Source organism: Scyliorhinus torazame, chromosome 5 (genome assembly GCF_047496885.1).
Source record: "Scyliorhinus torazame isolate Kashiwa2021f chromosome 5, sScyTor2.1, whole genome shotgun sequence".
In the NCBI taxonomy this organism is placed as follows: domain Eukaryota; kingdom Metazoa; phylum Chordata; class Chondrichthyes; order Carcharhiniformes; family Scyliorhinidae; genus Scyliorhinus; species Scyliorhinus torazame.
This window is the reverse complement of record NC_092711.1, coordinates 170,171,452-170,192,056: the sequence shown is the minus strand read 5'-3', so window position 1 is coordinate 170,192,056 and position 20,605 is coordinate 170,171,452. Positions and strand designations below refer to the sequence as shown.

Genomic DNA, 20,605 nt, shown 5'->3' with positions numbered 1-20,605 from the left:
AAGTCATCTATGTTATGTTATTCATTTGAATTCGACTATGCTGTTAGTCCATTTGTAATATTTTGGGGGGTTGCGTCCTGCATTATTATCCTTCCATTTTTATATAATCTTACCCTCTTTCTCCACTCACTATGTTAACCTGTTAACTGGTTGTTCAATGGATCAGGCAGTTCATCTCGAGGCTCTGGTCGCTCAAATATCCTGTTACGAATTAATTCTGCAATGTGTTGCTTGTATTTATGCTGGCCGTATCAGTTCCGCACTGTACACATTTTCCACAAAATTTCTATTATTCTATTGCATTCATTGTTTAAAAATTGTTTTAAAAACATATCAAAAGAAATATCAAAAATATTAACTCATTCATGAATACTCCACTGATCCCTTTTGAAGAGAAATCCAGAAACTAACACTCTTGAGGGAAGAGATGACTGTAAATATATACCGTAGCTACAGCACAATAATACACTACTGAAATAATAATAAATATACTTCATTATAGAACCATAAATAATATATCTAATCTGTACCATTTAACAACACTGGACATATCTCTGTCCGATATTAATTTACTGACCTCTTAAATGTCAGCCATCTCCTGGGGAAACCAGCCCTTTAATTGTGAACTTCAGGAAATAGACCATTCTTTTAACCCAAATAAATAAATGTGTCAAGCTGAGGGAGCAAAGGATGTCAATGTCTTTAAGAGAGTGAGAGAGAGAGACCTGGGCCAAGCTTTGCAGAGTCTGCACTCTCCCTGGATTCACTTCCTTTCCCTTCAGTTGCTGCAAGTGACCAATTGAAGGTGAGAATGAGAAAAGAAATGGAAAGGGGGAGAAAAGAAAGTGTTTTACTCCCAGATGTTGGAGACAGGAGGAGGTTTTACCTTCACATCCGCTGTGACATCATAATAGAGCCCTGCCTGAATCAGCCAATTGGAATTACTCTATTCCGAAGTGTCGTCACTGGGTTCCAGTGCGCGGTCGCGGGAGCCCCGCCCCGCCCCGTTCAACCCCCTCCCTCTACACCTCGATGTGGAGATGCCGGCGTTGGACTGGGGTGAGCACAGTACGAAGTCTTACAACACCAGGTTAAAGTCCAACAGGTTTGTTTCGATGTCACTAGCTTTCGGAGTGCTGCTCCTTCCTCAGGTGAATGAAGAGGTCTGTTCCAGAAACACATATATAGACAAATTCAAAGATGCCAAACAATGCTAGGAATGCGAGCATTAGCAGGTGATTAAATCTTTACAGATCCAGAGATGGGGTAACCCCAGGTTAAAGAGGTGTGAATTGTCTCAAGCCAGGACAGTTGGTAGGATTTTGCAGGCCAGCCGGGACCTGGGATTCATGTCACATTACATTCATCCCCCACCATCTAGCCTGCGAAATCCTACCAACTGTCCTGGCTTGAGACAATTCACACCTCTTTAACCTGGGGTTACCCCATCTCTGGATCTGTAAAGTTTTAATCACCTGCTAATGCTCGCATTCCAAGCATTGTTTGGCATCTTTGAATTTGTCTATATATGTGTTTCTGGAACATACCTCTTCATTCACCTGAGGAAGGAGCAGCGCTCCGAAAGCTAGTGACATCGAAACAAACCTGTTGGACTTTAACCTGGTATTGTAAGACTTCGTACTGTCTACACCTCGAGACCAGGTTTCCAGGCAACCGGCTGACGGCTGCGACCAGAGCTGGAGGCGGCTCGGTGATCTCCCCCCTGCCTGAGAATGCGCATGTTTGAAGGAGAGTGGAAGCTGCGCGTGTGCAGGTGAGCTCAACTCCTGAGAGGCATTGACCAATGGGAAGAGTTGCACGACCGGAAGGAGTCTGGTCCTCCAGCCAATCAGAGCGCGGTGTTTGTGTGACTGAGCTTCACTCCGGCGGAAACTTCCCTCTGGGCCTTCATCAAACAAACCTCCAGACGCCGCTGGTTCTCCAGCATTCTGCACCTTTCATCAGCAGTGACGCAAATGATCACCCCCCCCCGCCCCCGGAATGAGCTTTACACGTCTGGAGGAGGAAATACCAGGGGCCGAGTAAACGGAAGAACTAAAACTCTTCCTGAAAACGTGCAGTGAATGAAGTACCTCTGAGGACAAGAAAATAAGGGCCAACAAGGGAATGGGGATCGAATTTCCTTCCCACATTTTAGACCCACCCGTGAGGACCTACATCCACCACCACCCACCCTTCAGCAATGGCGCCACTCGGTTCTGCCATGATTAACGCTCGGATAATAGAAGGAAGCACACGGCACATCTACTATAACAGATAAGATAATACAATTCTCTGCAACACTCGAGGAGAAAAAGACATTCAAGCGGGACTTACAGAATAACAACTCCCTTCAACAGGATAAAAGATAACAAATTGAAACAACAACACCACGACAGGGAAAGAGTCCGGATTAGAGCCTGAGTTAGTCCGAGCTGCAAACCATCCCTCCAAATCTTTGCCCTTCATGGATTGAACGAAGACCAAGGCAGTATTCGGATTATCGAAAGTCTTGACGGAGTTGTCAAATATAATTTTCAGGGTCACAGGATAAAGCAACATAGTTCCCTTCAAACTTCATCAAAGTCTCGATGCTTCGTTTGTGTTGCTGTTGAAAAATCCTGGAATAAGGAAATCCTCACTCCCTCATGGAGGCAGGTCCCACCTCGCCTTACCCGTCTCCAGGACCTTCTGGTGATCTTTCAAGTTGTGGAAGTGAATGATTACAGGCACAAAGAACAAAGAAATGTACAGCACATAAACAGGCCCTTCGGCTCTCCAAGCCCGTGCCGACCATACTGCCCGACTAAACTACAATCTTCTACACTTCCTGGGTCCGTATCTTTCTATTCCCATCCTATTCATGTAGGATGAAAACTATTCCTCGGCCTCAAAGACAGGATCCGATGCCCTTTCTAATTTGAAACACCCAGGCTTCACATCCAGCTTGAGAAAACGTGGCAGCCGGTCCTCGAAGAACCTAACGGGAGCCTCACCCTCCACACCTTCTGGCAGGCCGACGACTCGGATGTTCTTTCTCTGACCTTCAGTTTTCCAAATCTTCCAGGACCTCCCTCACGTCACTCGGCCGGTTTTCCCAGGATTTAATTCTTGCCTTCGCCGAGGAGGCAATTTGCTCAACATTCAGGATTCTCTCCTCGGGATCGTTGATCCTTTCCTTGATGTTTTGCAGCTCGGCCTCATGAGCTCACAGATATTGAGTCAGCACACTCAGCCTCTGGTCAGTAACACGGAGAATGTCGCTGACATAGATCGGCCAATGATTCCATAGAATAGATGAGCAGGCTCGATGGGCCAAATGGCCAACTGCAGATCCTATTTGTTACGGTCTCTGTGACCAGGACAGGAAGCAGTGAGCAGGGATATGTCAATCAGCCTGAATCAACACCTTTAGGAGAATTGGGAGGGTGAATATTAGATACAGCAGAGTGAGAATGGAGGGAGAGTGTGTGGGACGGAGATTTACAGCATTTGGGGAATAAGAGAGAAAAGAATGTTCTCTAGAAACTAGAATTGTCTGTTCTGAATTTCTATCCAGTGCTGACAGTGATGTCTTTTAGAAATTGTTTTTCCAGGATATTAGAAGAGGAGAAATTACAGACAGAAATCTGAAACGTCATCTCTCAATCTGACTGAGTCTCTCAATTCCTTGGAACTGAATATCACCGGACTTTGAATCGAGAAGGAGAAATGTTTGTCTGTTCTTTCGGCTTCAAAAGATTTCAACCATCAGTGTGACTGGAAAAGCACCGAGACACACACACCCGAGTGAGAGTGTTCCAGAGTATTGACTATGGAAAGAGCTTTAACCAGCTACACAGCCTGAAAAGACATTGCATCATTTACAGCGGGGAGAGACAATACACGTGTTCTGTATGTGGACGAGGCTTCAACTGATTGTCAAACCTGGAGAAACACAATGAGACCTCAAACATGGAGAAACCGTGGAAATGTGGGGACTGTGGGAAGGGATTCAGGGCTCCATCTCAGCTGGAAGCTCATCGACGTATTCACACTGGGGAGAGGCCATTCACCTGTTCTCAGTGTGAGAAGGGATTCACTTTGTTATCCAGCCTGAAGTCACACCAGCGAATTCACAGTAGGAAGAGGCCATTCACTTGCTCTCAGTGTGAGAAGGGATTCACTCAGTTATCCAACCTGCGGATACACCAGTATGTTCACACTGGGGAGAGGCCGTTCACCTGCTCTCAGTGTGAGAAGGGATTCACTGATTCATCGAACCTGCGCAGGCATCAGCGGGTTCACACTGGGGAGAGGCCGTTTACCTGCTCTCAGTGTGAGAAGGGAATTACTACTTCATCGAGCCTGCGGACACACCAGCGAGTTCACACTAGGGAGAGACCGTTCACCTGCTCTCAGTGTGAGAAGGAATTCACTTGGTTATCCACCCTGCGGAACCACCAGCGAGTTCACACTGGGGAGAAGACGTTAACGTGCTCTTAGTGAGAGAAGGGATTCAGATATCCACCCTGCAGGAATACTAGCGAGTTCACACCTGGAAGAGGCCATTCAACTGCTCTGAGCAGGGGAGACATTCAATGAACCGTCCCAACTACGGATACACTAGCGAGTTAATTCTGGCGAGAGACCATTCATCTGCTCTCAATGTGGGGAGGGGTTTGTGATTCATCATGCCTATTGTGACTCCTACAAGTTCACAATGAATTACAGATGTTGGCTTCGTTGTTATTGTTTCTGCTCTCACTGACATCCAGGACTGCATTTTGTTCATTCTGACATCTGGTGACTGGTGATGATTGGAGGGTTTCTTTCTGCTGGACTGGCTGGTCTAACACCTCTGCCTCCGGTGGGCTGACCATTTTTGAGGCTAGTTGCGATTACCTGGTTCCATGTTTGATGAGGAGCACAGAATGAAAAGGTGTTTGCACGTTGGAAGATATTTAGTTCCCAAAGCAGCCACGTTGCCATGAAGATGGGCTATGGCGGTTACAGGGTTCTTTTGTCTAATTTTTCTGGATGTTTCTCGCAGAAGGAAACTGTCATGGTATGAGGAGCAAGTTGACTGTGGTAGATTGGGAAATTACAATAAACATATCACTGAAAGTGGCAACACAGGTGGATCATGTAGCTAAGAAGGCATACGGCATGCTTGTCTTCATTGGTTGGGGCATTGAGTATAAAAATTGGCAAGTCATGCCCATCTCCGAGAGAACCCCGTCATGGTCCCTCTCAAGGCAAACTTTATTTTCTCAAGACTGAGAAACCCAGCCATGTCACCAAATCAGGTCTCCATACTCGGGAGTTTCGAGTCCCTCCACATTAAAATGATCCGTCTCCGGGCTATCAGGGAGGCAAAGGCCAAAACCTCGGCCTCTTTCGCTTCCTCAACTCCCGGATCGTCTGACACACCAAAGATCGCTATCTCTGGACTCAGCACCACCTGCGTGTTTAGGATCTTGGACATTGCCTTAGCGAATCCCTGCCAGAATCCTTTGAGAACCGGACATGCCCAGAACATATGGATATGGTTCGCTGGGCTTCCCGCACATCTATCCTTAACCCCAAAGAACTTGCTAATTCTTGCTGTCGTCATGTGTGCCTGATGGACCACCTTAAACTGAATGAAGCTAAGCCTGGCACATGATGAAGAGGAATTGACCCTATTTAGGGCTTCCGCCCATAGGCCTGCATCCAGCTCCCACCTAGCTCCTCCTCCCACTTGCCCTTAAGCTCCACCACGGGGGCTTCCCCCGCCTCCTGTAGTTCTTGGTAGATGTCCGACACCTTCCCCTCTCCTACCCAGGTGCCAGAGACCACCCTATCCTTTATCCTACGTGGGGGTAGCAACGGAAATGCCACCACCTGTTTTTTAGAAAGGCGCGGACCTGAAGGTATCTGAAGGCATTTCCAGAGGGCAGATTAAATTTCTCCTCCAGCTCTGAACTAAAGAGGTTTGTGTGCACACAGATATTGACATGAAGGGTTTTTTATATTCACAGACCCTGAAGCAGATTATTGCAAGTCGCACTGAGGTGATTTCAGGTGGTGCTATTCCCATGTGTTTGCTGTCCTTGTCCTTCATGACAGTCAAGGTTATGGGTTTAGAAGTTGATGTCGAAGGAGCTCTGTTGAGTTCATAGATCATAGAATTTACAGTGCAGAAGGAGGCCATTCAGCCCATCGAGTCTGCACCGGCCCTTGGAAAGAGCACCCCACTTAAGACCATGCCTCCACCCTAACCCCTTAACCCAGTAACCCCACCAAACCTTTTTGGACACTAAGGGCGATTTATCTTGGCCAATCCACCTAACCTGCACATCTTTGGACTGTGGGAGGAAACCGGAGCACCCAGAGGAAATCCATGCAGACCTGGGGAGAATGTGCAGACTCAGCACAGACAATGACCCAAGCCAGGCATTCAACCTGGGACCCTGGAGCTGTGAAGCAACTGTGCTGTCCCAACCACTGTGCTACCGAGTTGCCCCACCACTGTGCTACCGTGAACCATCTTGTAGATGGTACACACACTGCCACCATTGTGCTCTGGAGGTCAAGGGAGTCACTGTTTCAGGTGATGGATGGGCCACTGAGCAAGCAGATGCTTTGTCCTGTGTAAAACATGATGTGGAGATGCCGGCGTTGGACTGGGGCGGGGGGGGGGGGGGGGGCAGGTGAGGAGGCATAGTAAGAAGTCTCACAACACCAGGATAAAGTCAATAGGTTTATTTGAAATCACAAACATTCAGAGGACTGCTCCTTCATCAGGTCTCACTTCACCTGATGAAGGAGCAGTGCTCCAAAACCTTTTGATTTCAAATAAACCTGTTGGACTTTAACCTGGTGTTGTGAGACGCCTTACTGTATAAAACAGACTCCATAATTTGAATAAGACTGGCTGATAAATAATAATTGTTGTCGGAAAGGACTGTGACTGAGAAAATATAACCAATTCAGTCCACTTGAAAAAAGATCTGCTCTTCAAATTATATTGGAAGAAATCCCATTTGAAGTTTGTGGTTGAATTTATTGCCTCAGCAGCTCACTCAGGTACCGGACTGGCAAAGGCATTGATTGGACAATAGTGGAAACAATGATCTGAAATGTTCTGTGAGTGAAACATTTTCTCCTTAATCCAGAATGGACTATGTCAGAGTTAAAGGCAATACCAGGCTAAATTACATTGAATATACAGCACAGAAACAGGCTTTTCAGCCCAACCAATCTCTGCCAGTATTTTTACTTCACTTCATCCTCCTCCCATGCTTTCCCATCTGACTCTATCAGTGAGTCCGTCTGTTTATTTCTCCCTCATGTGTTCATCCAGCTTCCTCTTCAATATATCGATGTTATTCACCTCCACCACTCACTGTGGTAGTGAGTTCCACATTCTCACTACTCTCTGGAAAGAAGTTTCTCCTGAATTCAATTTTGCTCTTACCCCTACAAGTGTGAAACCCCCCCTCCACATTTCATCCCAGTACAAGGAGTTTGGAGACTGGAGTCCGGATGAGCAATGGCGGCCATCAGACCCAGAATCCCCCGCGGTAACGGAACCACTCTATTCACCGAGCGGGTTGCCCGGACTGCGCATGTCCCTGGGAGCGATGGGAAGCTGCGCATGTGCAGAGAGAACACAGCCTCTGACCTTTCTGCTGAGGTGTTGACCAATGGGAGCAGTTGGAGGACCGGAAGGACTCTGTCTCTGAAGGAAAAGGAAGTGAATCCAGGGAGGGTGCAGATTCTGGAAAGGTTGGCCCAGGCATCTCGGTGAGTGCACGGATTGTGCGAAAATTGGAGGGGTGGTAAATAGTGAGAAGGATAGCCTTTGGTTACAGGAATAATAAGCTTTAATATTGACAAAAGTAACCCTGTAGCGTCCATCCAATTCAGTTAGAAATTATTGATCATCTCTGCTTGAGAACCTTCATAGGCAGAAAGTTCCAGATCATGATCAATCACTACCTCCTGTATCTTAATCAACTGATACAATCCTTTACATTAAACACAATTTTCGTCCTGTTACATATTTCCGTTAGGCTGGCAGTCTGCATGAAGATTTCCAGGGCTCTCTGTCCACGATTGTAAGCAGTGAGCATGGATCTGTCAATCAGCTTGAATCAGCACCTTCAGGAGAATTGGGAGCAGAGTGAGAATGGAGGGAGAGTGTGTGGGACGGAGACTTACAGCTTTTGGAGAATGAGAGAGGAAAGAATATTCCATAGAAACTAGAAAAGTCTGTTCTGAATTCCGATCCTGTACTGACAATGATGTACTTTGTAAACTCCTTTTACAGGATATCAGAAGAGGAAGAATTACAGACAGAAATCTCAAACCAAACCTCACGTCCCGATTTGACAGATTCACTCAATTCACGGGGACTTGAATATCATCAGCCCTTGAATCGAGAAGGAAAAAGGTTTGTCTGTTCTTCCTGCTTCAGATGGTTTTAACCATCAGTGTGACTGGAAAATCACCGAGACACACAGACCTGAATGAGAGTGTTCCAGAGCACTGACTGGAAAGAGCTTTAACCAGTTACACAAACTGAAAATAAACAGCAGGGAGAGACCGTACATGAGTTCTGTGTGAGCCTTCAATTGACTGTCCAACCTGGAGAGACACAAGGACACCAGCACCATGGAGAAACCATGGAAATGTGGGGACTGTGGGAAGAGATTAAGATTCCCATCTATACTGGAAACTCATCAACGCATTCACACTGGGGAGAGGCCGTTCACCTGCTCTCAGTGTGGGAAGGGATTCATTACGTTATCCAACCTGAAGAAGCACCAGCCAGTCCATGTCGGGGAGAAGCCATTCACCTGCTCCACGTGTAGGAAGGGGTTCAGTACTTCATCCGAACTGCGTACACACCAACAAGTTCACACTGAGGAGAGACCATTCACCCACAGTGAGTGTGGGAAGGGATTTACTCAGGTATCCAATCTGCTGGGCCACACTGTCACTCACAGCAATGAGAGACCCTTTAAATGCTCTGACTGTGGGAGCAGCTTCAAAAGGTCTCACAAACTGATGAACCATCAGTGCATTCGCACCAGGCAGAGACCGTTCAGCTGCTCTCACTGCACAAAGAGGTTTCAAAACTCATCCCATCTGCTGATACACCAGATCCTGCACACCGGAGAGAGGCCGTTCACCTGCTCTCAGTGTAGAAAGGGATTCACTCAAATAAGCAACCTGCGGAGACACGAGCGAATTCACACTGGGAAGAGGTCGTTCACCTGCTCTGACTGTGGGACAGGATTCACCCGGTTATCCCACCTGCAGGCACACCAGCGAATTCACACTGGGGAGAGGCCGTTCACCTGCTCTGACTGTGGGACAGGATTCACCCGGTTAGCCCACCTGCAGGCACACCAGCGAATTCACACTGGGGAGAGGCCGTTCACCTGCTCTGACTGTGGGAAGAGATTCACTCAGTTACCCAATCTGCAAGCACACCAGCGAGTTCACACTGGGGAGAGGCCATTCATCTGCACAGTGTGTGGGAAGGGATTCACTTGGTCAACACTTCTGCTGAGACACCAGCGAGTTCACAAGTGATGACAGGGGTTGGATTCTGCTGTTATTGCTGCTGTTAATCACATCCAGGACTGAACCATGTTCATTCTGACACTTGGTGAAGGGGGAGGGTCGGAGAGTTTCTTTCTGCTGGACTGACCGGTCTCACGACTTTGCCTCCAGTGGGCTGATGCTCTTTGAGCCTGGGAGAGCACATTTCCACTGAAATGATCCACGAAAGCTGATGAAGGACATTTATTTTATCCTGAATAGTAAATAGTGTTTTTCCCCCATTCCAGGTAGCTCTAAAATTAATACAGAAAGAACTGGAAAAACGCAGCAGGTCTGGCAGCATCTGTGAGAGAGAAACAGAGGTAATATTCCACGTCCAATGTAACTCTACCTCAGAACTAAAGAGAGGGAGAAATGTGATGGGTTTGATGCTGGTGAGAAAGGGGGGAGGATGAGACAGAACAAAAGAGAAAATAAGGGATTGGTGAGATTAAATGACAAAAATGTCCTGGAACGACACCAGTGGAGGCCATGAGTTAATCAGCCGAACACAAGGTGACTTCTGCTTGGAAGCTTGGATTTCTGGCCCTTTCTGCCCGGTTAATGGGCACTTTGTTTGTAAAAAGTGCAGAATAAGTGGAGGGAAGTGGTTTCTCCTCCAAAGTGGAATATCAGCAGGTTACAACACCTGGCAAAAGTCGAGTATAGCCTTGGCTTGAGATGCAGGATCTGTGTGGTACAGCAACTGAGAGTATGGTGGAGTTGGAGGGTGTTTCGACAGCATCGGAAAGAGATGTAAGAGGACTGGTCCAGGGCGATTGAGGAAACAGTAGCCCCTCTTTGTGGGACTTTGGAGCGGGTGGAGGAATGCCTGCAGTCACAAGGTGTGATGATCTGAGAGGTGGAAAGGACGGTGTTGGATCACAGTGATCAGATTGTGTTGCAGGAGGCAGAGATGGTGATGCTGGGAGAGGCCTGCAAGGTGCTGAGGGCGAAGGTGGACGACCAGGAGAATCAGTCCAGGCGACAGAATCCACGAATTGTAGGTCTGAGGAAGGGGTGGAGGGAATGAGTGCCACGGGGAATGTATTGAAAATGTTCACAAAGCTGGTTGAGGAGGGGTTCTTCGATAAGGTCCCGGAGGTGGATCAGGCCCCCCGATCATTACAACGGAGGCCGAGAGCTGGGGAGCCGCCGTGGGCAGTGATCGGCCTGATGCACCGGTTCCAGGAGAAGGAGAGGATTCTGAGGTGGGTGAAGTCGACGTGAGACTGTAGCTGGGAGGGGAATCTGATCCGGATCTACCAGGACATTGGGGCCGACTTGGCCAAATGGCAGGCGGGTTGTAACAGGGCCCAGGCGGTGCTCTTTCGGCCAAGGTCTGGTTTGGGGTGTTGTATCCGGACAAACTCTGGGTGACTTTCACAAGGGCAAAGGACAGAAGAAGCGGATGACTTGGTCAAGGAGCATGGGTTGGGGAGGAGTAATGGTGGGTTCTGTTCTGTCTCGACGTGTATATACAAGTTTTGTAAATGTTATGTTGTTTTTTTGCATGTTATGACTTGAGCTCATATGGGTGGGTTCTTCCCTGAGGTTGAGGACAGATGTCGTACAGGAGGGGGCCTGTCAATCATGTTCACATGTTTTGGGTGTGCCCGAAGTTGGGGGATTCTGGCCATTGATTTCCGAGACCCTGCCGGAAGTGTGGTGGTGACGATGACACCGTGCTCTTTGGTGCGGCTTTCTGGTGTTTCGGATCTGCCAGAGCTGCTGGAGAGGAAGGGGGTCTTCACCACTCTGATTGCCCGGCGGCAAATCTCACTGGGTTGGAGGTCGGTTGCCCCACCGAAGGTATCGGCATGGTTGGGGGATTTGGAGAAGACTACGTTCTCCGAGGGTGAAGAGGGTTCTACTTAAGACGGAGGGTCTTTCTGTCTCTATTTGAGGATCTGTTTGTCGCCGTGGGTGAGTGGCTGGGGGGGGGGGGGTCAGTTGGGAAAGGGATGTTGGGGTAGTTTAGGGAAGAAAAGGGGGAAAATGACAAACCGTTTGAAAGCCAATGGTATTTGATTGTTGTTTATTTGTATAATTGATTGTGTTTGGAATAAAATACATATATTAAAAATGCAAACTAAAAGTCTCATGATCTTGTCCATTATTGGTAGAAAAAACCCATCTGGTTTACGAATGCCCGTTAGGGAAGGAAATCTTCCTTACCTGGTCTGGACTACATGTGACTCCAGATCCACAGCAATGTGGTTGACTCTGAAATGGCCCAGCACAAAGCTGAAAGAATCTGCAAGGATGTTTATTCCATAGAATGGAATTCTACAGTGCAGAAGGGGACCACTGGGCCCATCGAGTCTGCACGGACCCTACCAAGAGCAGCTACCTGTCTATTCCCCCGCCATATCCCCATAATCCCACTTAACCTGTATATCTTTGAACTGTGAGAGGACTCCAGAGCGATGGAGGAAACCCATGCAAACACGGGGAGAATGTGCAAACTCCACACAGACAGTCACCCAAGGCTGGAATTGAATCCAGGTCCCTGGCACTGCGAGGCAGGAATGGTATTATGAATGAAACCGGACTATTTGCATGCCAGACATCAAAAGCAGCAATCAATAGACAGAGCTAAACGATCCAACAACCAATCGATCAGATTTGAGCTCTGCAGTCCTGCAAGTAACTTTGAGCCACACAAATGCCAGGCAATGACCACCTCCCTCATGAGAGAATCTAACCACCTCCCCATGACATTCAATGGCATTACCATTGCTAAATATCCCACTATCAACATCTTGGGGGTTACCATTGACCAGAAACTGAACTGGACTAGCCATAAAATACTGTGGCTACAAGAGTGGGTCAGAGGCTGGGAATCCTGCTGTGAGTCACTCACCTCCTCATTCCTGAAAGCCTGCCCATTATCTTGAGTTCAGGAGTGTGATGGATCACTCTCCAGTTACCTGGCTGAGTGCATCTCCAAAATTAAATAAGGTCGGCACCTTCCAAGACAATGCAGCTTGTTTCACTGGCACCCACCCACAAACATTCACTCCCTCCACCACCCAAGGCACAGGAGCAGAAGTGTGTGTACCATCTAGAAGATGCACAGCAGGAACTCACCAAGGCTCCTCAGGCAGTACCTTCCAAACCCATGATCACTACCATATAGGACAAGGACAGCAGACACATGGGAACAGCACCATGTGGATGTTCCTCTCCAAGCCACACACCATCCTGATCTGCAAATATATTGCTGTTCCTTCAGTCGCTAATAGCACAGTGGATATACCAACATCACATGGACTGCAGTGGTTCAAGAAGGCAGCTCACCACTACCTTCTCTAAGGAAACTAGGGATGTTCAATAAATGCTGGGTCTAGCCAGCAAGGCCCACATCCTGTAACTATATGTATTTTTTAATTTAAAAATTCAGTTGGGCCAATAATGGACTTGGGAGAAATAATACAAGTAAGAAGTGCTCACAAGTTGAACGGGGGTAAAGAGAGAGTTGGAGAATCTTTTACGTCCATGTTTCATCTACTCCTTGAAACATCTGTCCCACTGTACCAGTAACCAAGAACTCATGGTGCTCCTTCAGGAGACGAAAAGATCGAGTAGATGTTACCCCAGGTGGAGCCAGAACAGTACTGGAAAATAATGGAGTGAAATTGAGTGAGGGGGTCAGAGAGAGAGTTCTCCTCTCCCTCAAGGTGTGGAGTGTAAGAATCCTGGGGGACTCCCTGCTTCGGGTTTTCTTGCTAATTAGTGAACATTAAATTAAATTCTGTGACTGGCTGTGGATTTATTTTGAATTTGATTGTTCCACTTCTGTTTTTATTCCTGTTGAGATTACGCTCTGGGTAAGGATGGTTGACAGGTGACAGGATGGGAAATTGTGGTTTGGGTCTTCGCTGACCAAATGTTTTATTGATCCGAAAGGTGTAAAAGGGACCAAACTCCAGCAGAAATCGAACAGAGCTGAGAACAGACAACTTGCTGTGTGGGAACAGGGAGATAAACAAATCCCAGAGGACAGAAAAAACAAGAATGCCTGGAATCCTAGACAACACCCTGAGTGTCAAGGCCACCATGTTTTCACTGCTTGACATGGGAATGCTGACTCCCTGTACCGGGGACGGAGTGTGGGGAAGACCATTGTTTGCGAATTTGATGTGGCTTGAGTGGGTACAGATGGTTCAATGGCTGGTTTTGTAATTGGTCCGTTCAAATGTTAGCTCAGCAATGATTGGGTGAAATCAGTCTCCACAGACTTTGTGATGTAATAAAGTATAAGAAGGGATTCCCCGAGCACAGAGATTTGTTGAGGTTTTACATATTCCACTGACTGGGACCATGGCATCTGGGGCAGAGCAGGGAGCATTTACCTGGAGATGGTGCTTCTACCCAGAGTGTAATGGTAATGCTGCTGCACTTTGATACAACTGCTCAGACATTAGCATGTGTCAGCTCTTGTTTCTACTGAATAAAATCTAACCGCTGTCACCAATAAGGGTTATCACTGTGAATCATTCCCGAATTTGGGAAAGATGGATAAAGGTTGTATTGACTCCCGGAAGCCCATTGTCTAACATCGCAGTGTCAAAAATAAAATCTCATCTGTCCCTCTGGCTCCTTTGCCAATTACCTTGGAGGGACTCACTTTCTGTTAAAAGAGTCTGTCAGGGACGGCATGGTGATGCAGTGGTTAGCACTGCTGCCTCCTGGCGCTGAGGACCCGGATTCGATCTCAGCCCCAGGTCACTGTCTGTGTGGAGTTTGCACATTCTCCCAGTGTCTGCATGGGTCTCACCCCCACAACCCAAAGATGTGCAGGGGAGGTGGATTGGCTCTGCTAAATTGCCCCTTAATTGGATAAAACATAATTCGGTACTCTAAATTTATTTTTAATAAGAGCCTGTCAACCCCTCTCACCCACTTTCCCAAAAGTGCATCAATCTAATCATGAAAAGTCTCAAAAATCAACATTTTTATAACAAATGTTAATTAATGAAACAAACAAGGTGAGAAAGACAAAATGACTTGAGGATCAAAGACAACCAGAGTAAAAGATGTTCACAATGTTCAGGATCCAAATTGTTTCTCTTTGGTTCCTCTGTACCCTGTTCCCGTGACTCCCTGCTTTGGACATGAGAACTGAACCCTGTGAGTCACGATACCAAAGCCCCCCCCCCCCACACACACACACATTGTCCCAAACCTTGTGCCCTGATTGGTAGAGCCCCATTTCCAGTCCATCCTCCAGCACCTTCCTGTCTCTCTGCTGGTGAGGTGCCCATGGTAATGTGATAGGAGGATGTATTCGATCTATAATCAATAGGGAATGTGTGGGGAACAGTGATTTATAGTTTGAGAGGGAAAAGTATGTTCTCTGATGACTAGAATTGTCAGTTCTGGATTTCTACCCTTTACTTACAGCGATGTCCTTTGTAATCACCTTTCCCAGGCGATGAGCAGAGAGGTTTTGCAGACAGGAAACACAAACCAAACATCCCTATTCTGAGCTGTGTCATAGAGGAATCATGGAATTTACAGTGCAGAAGGGGGCCATTTGGCCCATCGAGTCTGCACCGGCTCTTTGAAAGAGCACCCTACTTAAGCCCATGCCTCCACCCTACCCCTGATACCCAGTAACCCCAGCTAATCTTTTCTGAACACTAAGAGCAATTTATCATGACCAATCCATCTGACCTGTACATCTTTGGACTGGGAGGAAACCGGAGCACCCGGTAGAAACCCACGCAGACACGGGGAGAAAGTGCAGACTCCTCACAGAGAGTGACTCAAGCCGGGAATTGAACCTGGGACCCTGGAGCTGAGAAGCAACTGTGCTAACCACTGTGCTACCATCCTTTTAGATTGGACACTATACTAGTCAGTAACAAAAATATGTAATTAAATTGAGTTCAGACAGAGATCTGCATGAACTGACACCACTTTGTTGACAGATTAACAGAGTAATCACTATACTTGAATCAATGTTATTCACTTTTGGAATTAAATGAATTAAGGGTCAGATTAACCATATCACCCCCAGTATCAGATAGGTCTGTTTTTTACAGAACAGGGTTAAACCCAGTGTCCAATATTAGAGGTCTCTGTGGCTGTTGGATGCCTGGTTTCACTGTACAGCTGACAAGCCCACAGCTTCAGTGAACTCGTCTACCCAGGGTCTGTTTCTAAACCCTCATCACAGCATATGACCTGGTTAGCTATTTATATATGGTCAGACAGCGAACAAATAGCTCAACCAGAAACTATGGTTCTTCTTTCTACTGATTCCAGCTCCTACAAGGAGTGACAGCATCTCCAGCCCTCAGCTCTGTTGCTGGGCTGTCATTGACATGAGCAATGGAGAGACAGAAGTTGCCTGAGGCTTAATGGGAAGTTGAAACTTGTAGCTCTAAATCAACTGTGTAAGATTTCTGAACAGATCAGTAACTTTAAATGATAAATTCTAAACCCAGTGAACAAATTAAAGAGTCATAAGGCAAAAATTTCAGATTTTATAACTTTTACTGCAAAAAACTAGAAGCAACAGTGCCTAAACACTGTTTTTATTAGGAATGTATCTCTTAAACTATAAATAGACTTTGCCCTTTTACTTTTTTTGAAATTTTAGAGTACCCAATTTATTTTTTCCAATTAAGGGGCAATTTAGCAATACCAGTTTACCTACCCTGCACATCTTTGGGTTGTGGGGGTGAAACCCACGCAAACACGGGGAGAATGTGCAAACTCCATACGGACAGTGACCCAGAGCCGGGATCAAACCTGGGACCTCGGCGCCGTCAGGCAGCAGCACTAACCACTGTGCCACCATGTTGCCACTTTGCCCCTTTACTTTAATGGGGTAATGCCCGCATTGGACTGGAGTGAGCACAGTAAGAAGTCTTACAGCACCAGGTTAAAGCCCAACAGGTTTGTTTCGAATCACTAGCTTTCGGACAGCTCCTTCCTCAGGTGAATGAAGAGGTGGGTTCCAGAAACATACATAGACAAAGTCAATGATACAAGACGATACTTTTGAATGCGAGTCTTTGCAGGTAATTAAGTATTTACAGGTCCAGACGGAGGGACTGGAGAGAGGGATAATCACAGGTTAAAGAGGGGCGAATTGTCTCAAGCCAGGACAGTTGGTAGAATTTTGCAAGCCCAGGCCAGATGGTGGGGGGGGGGGGGGGGGGGTGAATGTAATGTGACATGAATCCAAGGTCCCGGTCAAGGCCGTACCCATGTGCGGAACTTGGCTAAAAGTTTCTGCTTGGCGATTCTGCATTGTCGCGCGTCCTGAAGGCTGCCTTGGAGAGGCTACTCCCACTTAATAATAATAATAATAATAATCTGCATTTTTGTCACAAGTAGGCTTACATTAACACCACAATGAGGCAGCACGGTGGTGCAGTGGTTAGCACTGCCGCCTCATGGCGCCGAGGTACCAGGTTCGATCCCGGATCTGGGTCACTGTCCGTGCGGAGTTTGCAGTCTCCCCGGTTTGAGTGGGTTCGCCCCCTCAACCCAAAGATGTGCAGCCTAGGTGGATTGGCCACGCTAAATTGCCCCTGAATTGGAAAAAATGAATTGGGTACTTTAAATTTTAAAAAACCAAACAGCAATGAAGTTACTGTGAAACTCCCCATGTTGCCACATTCTGGCGCCTGTTAGGGTACACTGAAGGAGAATTTAGAATGTTCAATTCACCTAACAGCACGTCTTTCAGGCATTTTAGAACGAGAGGTAATAGTCTTAGGATAAGATGGGCAGCATGGTAGCACAGTGGTGATCACAGTTGCTTCACAGCTCCAGGGTCCCAGGTTCGATTCTGGCTTGGGTCACTGGCTGTGTGGAGTCTGTATGTTCTCCCTGTGTCTTCGTAGGCTTTGTACGGGTGGCCTGGTTTCCTCCCACAGTCCAAAGATGTGCAGGTTACGTGGATTGGGCATGTAAAAGGTAGATTGGCCATGATAAATTGCCCTTAGTGTCCAAAAAGGTTAGGTGGGTTTCCTGGGTTACGGGGATGGGTTGGGGCGTTGGCTGGGGTGGGGTGCTCTTTCCAGGGGCTGGTGCAGACTCGATGGGCTGAATGCCCTCCTTCTGCACTGTAAATTCTATGATTCCACCGGGTGCTTCAGTTTCCTCACACAAGCCCCGAAGGGCGTGCTGTTCGATAATTTGGACTTTCTGAATTCTCCGTGTGCCCAACAGGTGCCAAAATGTGGCGAGTTGGGCTTTTCAGAGTAACTTCATTGCAGTGTTAATAATGTAAGCCTACTTGTGACAATAAATATTATTTTTAAAAAGTGGTAGCAAATTCCAAAGAGTTGAGGAGAAGCTGCTTCTCCCAAAGGGCTGTGAATCTGTGCAATTCACTACCCCAGAGTGCGGTGGAGCTGGGACAGTAATTTTAGGGAGGAGTTCGACAGATTTTTAATCGGGGTTGAAGGGTTATACTCGATGGGCCAAATGGCCTCATTCTGCTCCTATATCTTATGAATTTATGAAAGGGGGAGACATTGATTTCCTCCCAGATGTTGCCCAGAGGAGAATGTTTTAGTCTGAAACTTATTGTCCAACCTCCACATTGTGACATCGCAAAGGAACTCGGCCTCTAAATCAACCAATAGGAATGAGTCCGCTCTGGGGTGACGTCATTTGCCAGCGCGCAGACGCGGGAGCCCCGCCCCATCCATTGTTCCCCATCCCCCACATATCCTCGAGACAAGGTTCCCAGGCAAACGGCTGACAGTTCCGACCGTCGATGGTTTCCACAGCCCCTCACCCGGGTCTGCGCATTTCTAAGGGAAGGGGAAACTGCGCATGTGTAGGGGAGCTCACTTCTGCTGACCTTCCTGCTGAGGTGTTGACCAATAGGAAGATTGGAGGACCGGAAGGATTCTGCTCCTCCACCAATCACAGCTCCCACATTGTCTCAATGCGGAAGCTGGACATGGTGTTTTCTGCCGAGCAAAACTGTTGTTCCCCCAACCCTGAATGAGCTTGAGCTGCACACAGACTCTTGTCTCCAACATCTGTGAGGATAACACTTTCTTTTCTCCCTCTTTCCATTTATTGTCTCATTCTGACCTTCAACTGGTGACTTGCAGCAACTAAAGGGAAAGGAAGTGAATCCAGGGAGGGTGCAGACTCTGCAAAGCTTGGCCCAGGTCTCTCTCTCTCTCTTAAAGGCATTGACATCCTTTGCTCCCTCAGCTTGACACATTTATTTGTCTGGCTAAAATGATGATCTCTTTCCTAATGTTCACATTTAAAGGGCTAGTTTCCCCAGGAGATGGCTGACATGAAAGGGAACAGTAAACAGGACAAATCAAACCCAACCAATTACTTCCCTGTCGGAATACACTCCACCATCAGCAAAGTGATGAAAGGAGTCATTAACAGCGCTATCAAGTGGTACTTACTCAGCAAAACCTGCTCACAGACGCTCAGTTTGGGTCCAACCAGGGTCACTCAGCTCCTGACCTCATTACAGCCTTGGTTCAAACATGGTCAAAAGAGGTGAGAGTGACTGCCCTTGGTATCAAGGCAGTATGAAATGAAAATGAAATTAAAATCGTTATTGTCACAAGTAGGCTTCAATGAAGTTACTGTGAAAAGCCCCTAGTCGCCACATTCCAGCGCCTGTTCGGGGAGGCTGGTATGGGAATTGAATCGTGCTGCTGGCCTGCTTGGTCTGCTTTAAAAGCCAGCGATTTAGCCCAGTGTGCTGAACCAGCATTTGACCGAGTATGGCATCAAGGAGCCCCAGCTAAACTGGAGTCAATGATAATCGGGGAAAATTCTCCGCTGTTTGGAGTCATACCTGGCACAAGGGAAGATGGTTGTGGTGGTTGGAGGTCAATCATCTCAGCTCCAGGAGTTCCTCAGGGCGCACTCCTTGGCCCAGCCATCTTTCGCTGCTTCATCAATTACCTCCCTTTCATGATAAGGTGAGAAGTGGGGATGTTTGTGGATGACTGCACAATGTTTACCACCATTCGTGACTCCTCAGATAATGAAGCAGTCCATGTCCAAATGCAGCATGACCTTTTCAGTATCCTGATGTGGGCTGATAAGTGGAAGTTACATTTATGCTACACGAGTGTCAGGCAATGACCATCTCCTACAAAGGAGGATCTAATCACCGCCCCTTGACTTTCAGTGGCATTAGTATCGCTGAATCCTCCACAACCAACATCCTGAGGGTTATCATTGATCAGAAACTGAACTGGACTAGCCATATTAATGTGTTGGCCACCAGGGCAGGCCAAAGACTACAGCGAGTAACGCACCTCCTGACCCCCAAAGCCTGTCCACTATATACAAGGCACAAGTCAGGCGTGTAATAGGATAATCACCACTTGCCTGGTTGAGTGTAACTCCAATAACACTCAAGATGCTGCTCTACACCATCCAGAACAAAGCAGCCTGCTTGACTGCTCCCCATTCCACGAATATTCAAACACGCCACCACCGACGAACAGTGACAGCCGTGTATACCATCTACAATGTGCACTGCAGTAACTCACCAAGGTTCCTCAGACAGCACCTTCCAAACTCACAACCACTACTATCTAGAAGGCCAAGAGCAGCAGATACCTGGGAACCTCAGTACCTACAATTCAAGGACTGCAGCGGTTCAAGAAGGCAACTCATCACCACCTTCTGAAGGGCAACTAGGGATGGGCAATAAATGCTGGCCTCATCATCGATGTCCACACCCCGTAAAATAATTTTTAAAAATGTTATATCGGAGAGATATATATCTAGTGTTATATGGAATGTATTAGATATATTATTGATGGTACAGTAATAAAATACATGTATTATTATTTCTAGTTCTGTAATATAGTACTGTAGCTACATTATCTATTTCCAGTCATACAGTTATTGCAGCACTGACGAAATCCTTTTGGAAACTCAAGTCAGTGCTGACTCTCTGCACAGCAATCCAGTCAGTCCCATTCCCCCTCGATATCCTTGTTCACCTGAAAGCTTATTTTCTTCATATTCTATTTTGAACTATTGATCATCTCAACTT

The 20,605-nt window shown here is 47.1% G+C and overlaps 1 protein-coding gene across 3 annotated transcripts; it reads left to right on the top strand.

Annotated features, from left to right (window-relative positions):
* Positions 1-1,906: 1,906 nt before the first annotated feature.
* LOC140420614 (uncharacterized) lies at positions 1,907-13,988 on the top strand. 3 transcript variants are annotated; one of them, XM_072504607.1, is made up of 2 exons: positions 1,907-5,954; positions 8,297-11,509. In XM_072504607.1, the coding sequence occupies exon 2, from the start codon at positions 8,641-8,643 to the stop codon at positions 9,565-9,567; it is 927 nt and encodes a 308-aa protein (XP_072360708.1). In that variant the 5' UTR covers positions 1,907-5,954; positions 8,297-8,640; the 3' UTR covers positions 9,568-11,509. The 3 variants fall into 3 exon arrangements, 2 of the variants coding, with proteins under 2 accessions (XP_072360708.1, XP_072360707.1); XM_072504606.1 differs by lacking the exon at positions 1,907-5,954 and adding an exon at positions 6,776-7,770; XR_011946477.1 differs by lacking the exon at positions 1,907-5,954 and adding an exon at positions 13,489-13,988 and having other exon boundaries at positions 7,796-9,899.
* Positions 13,989-20,605: the final 6,617 nt, after the last annotated feature.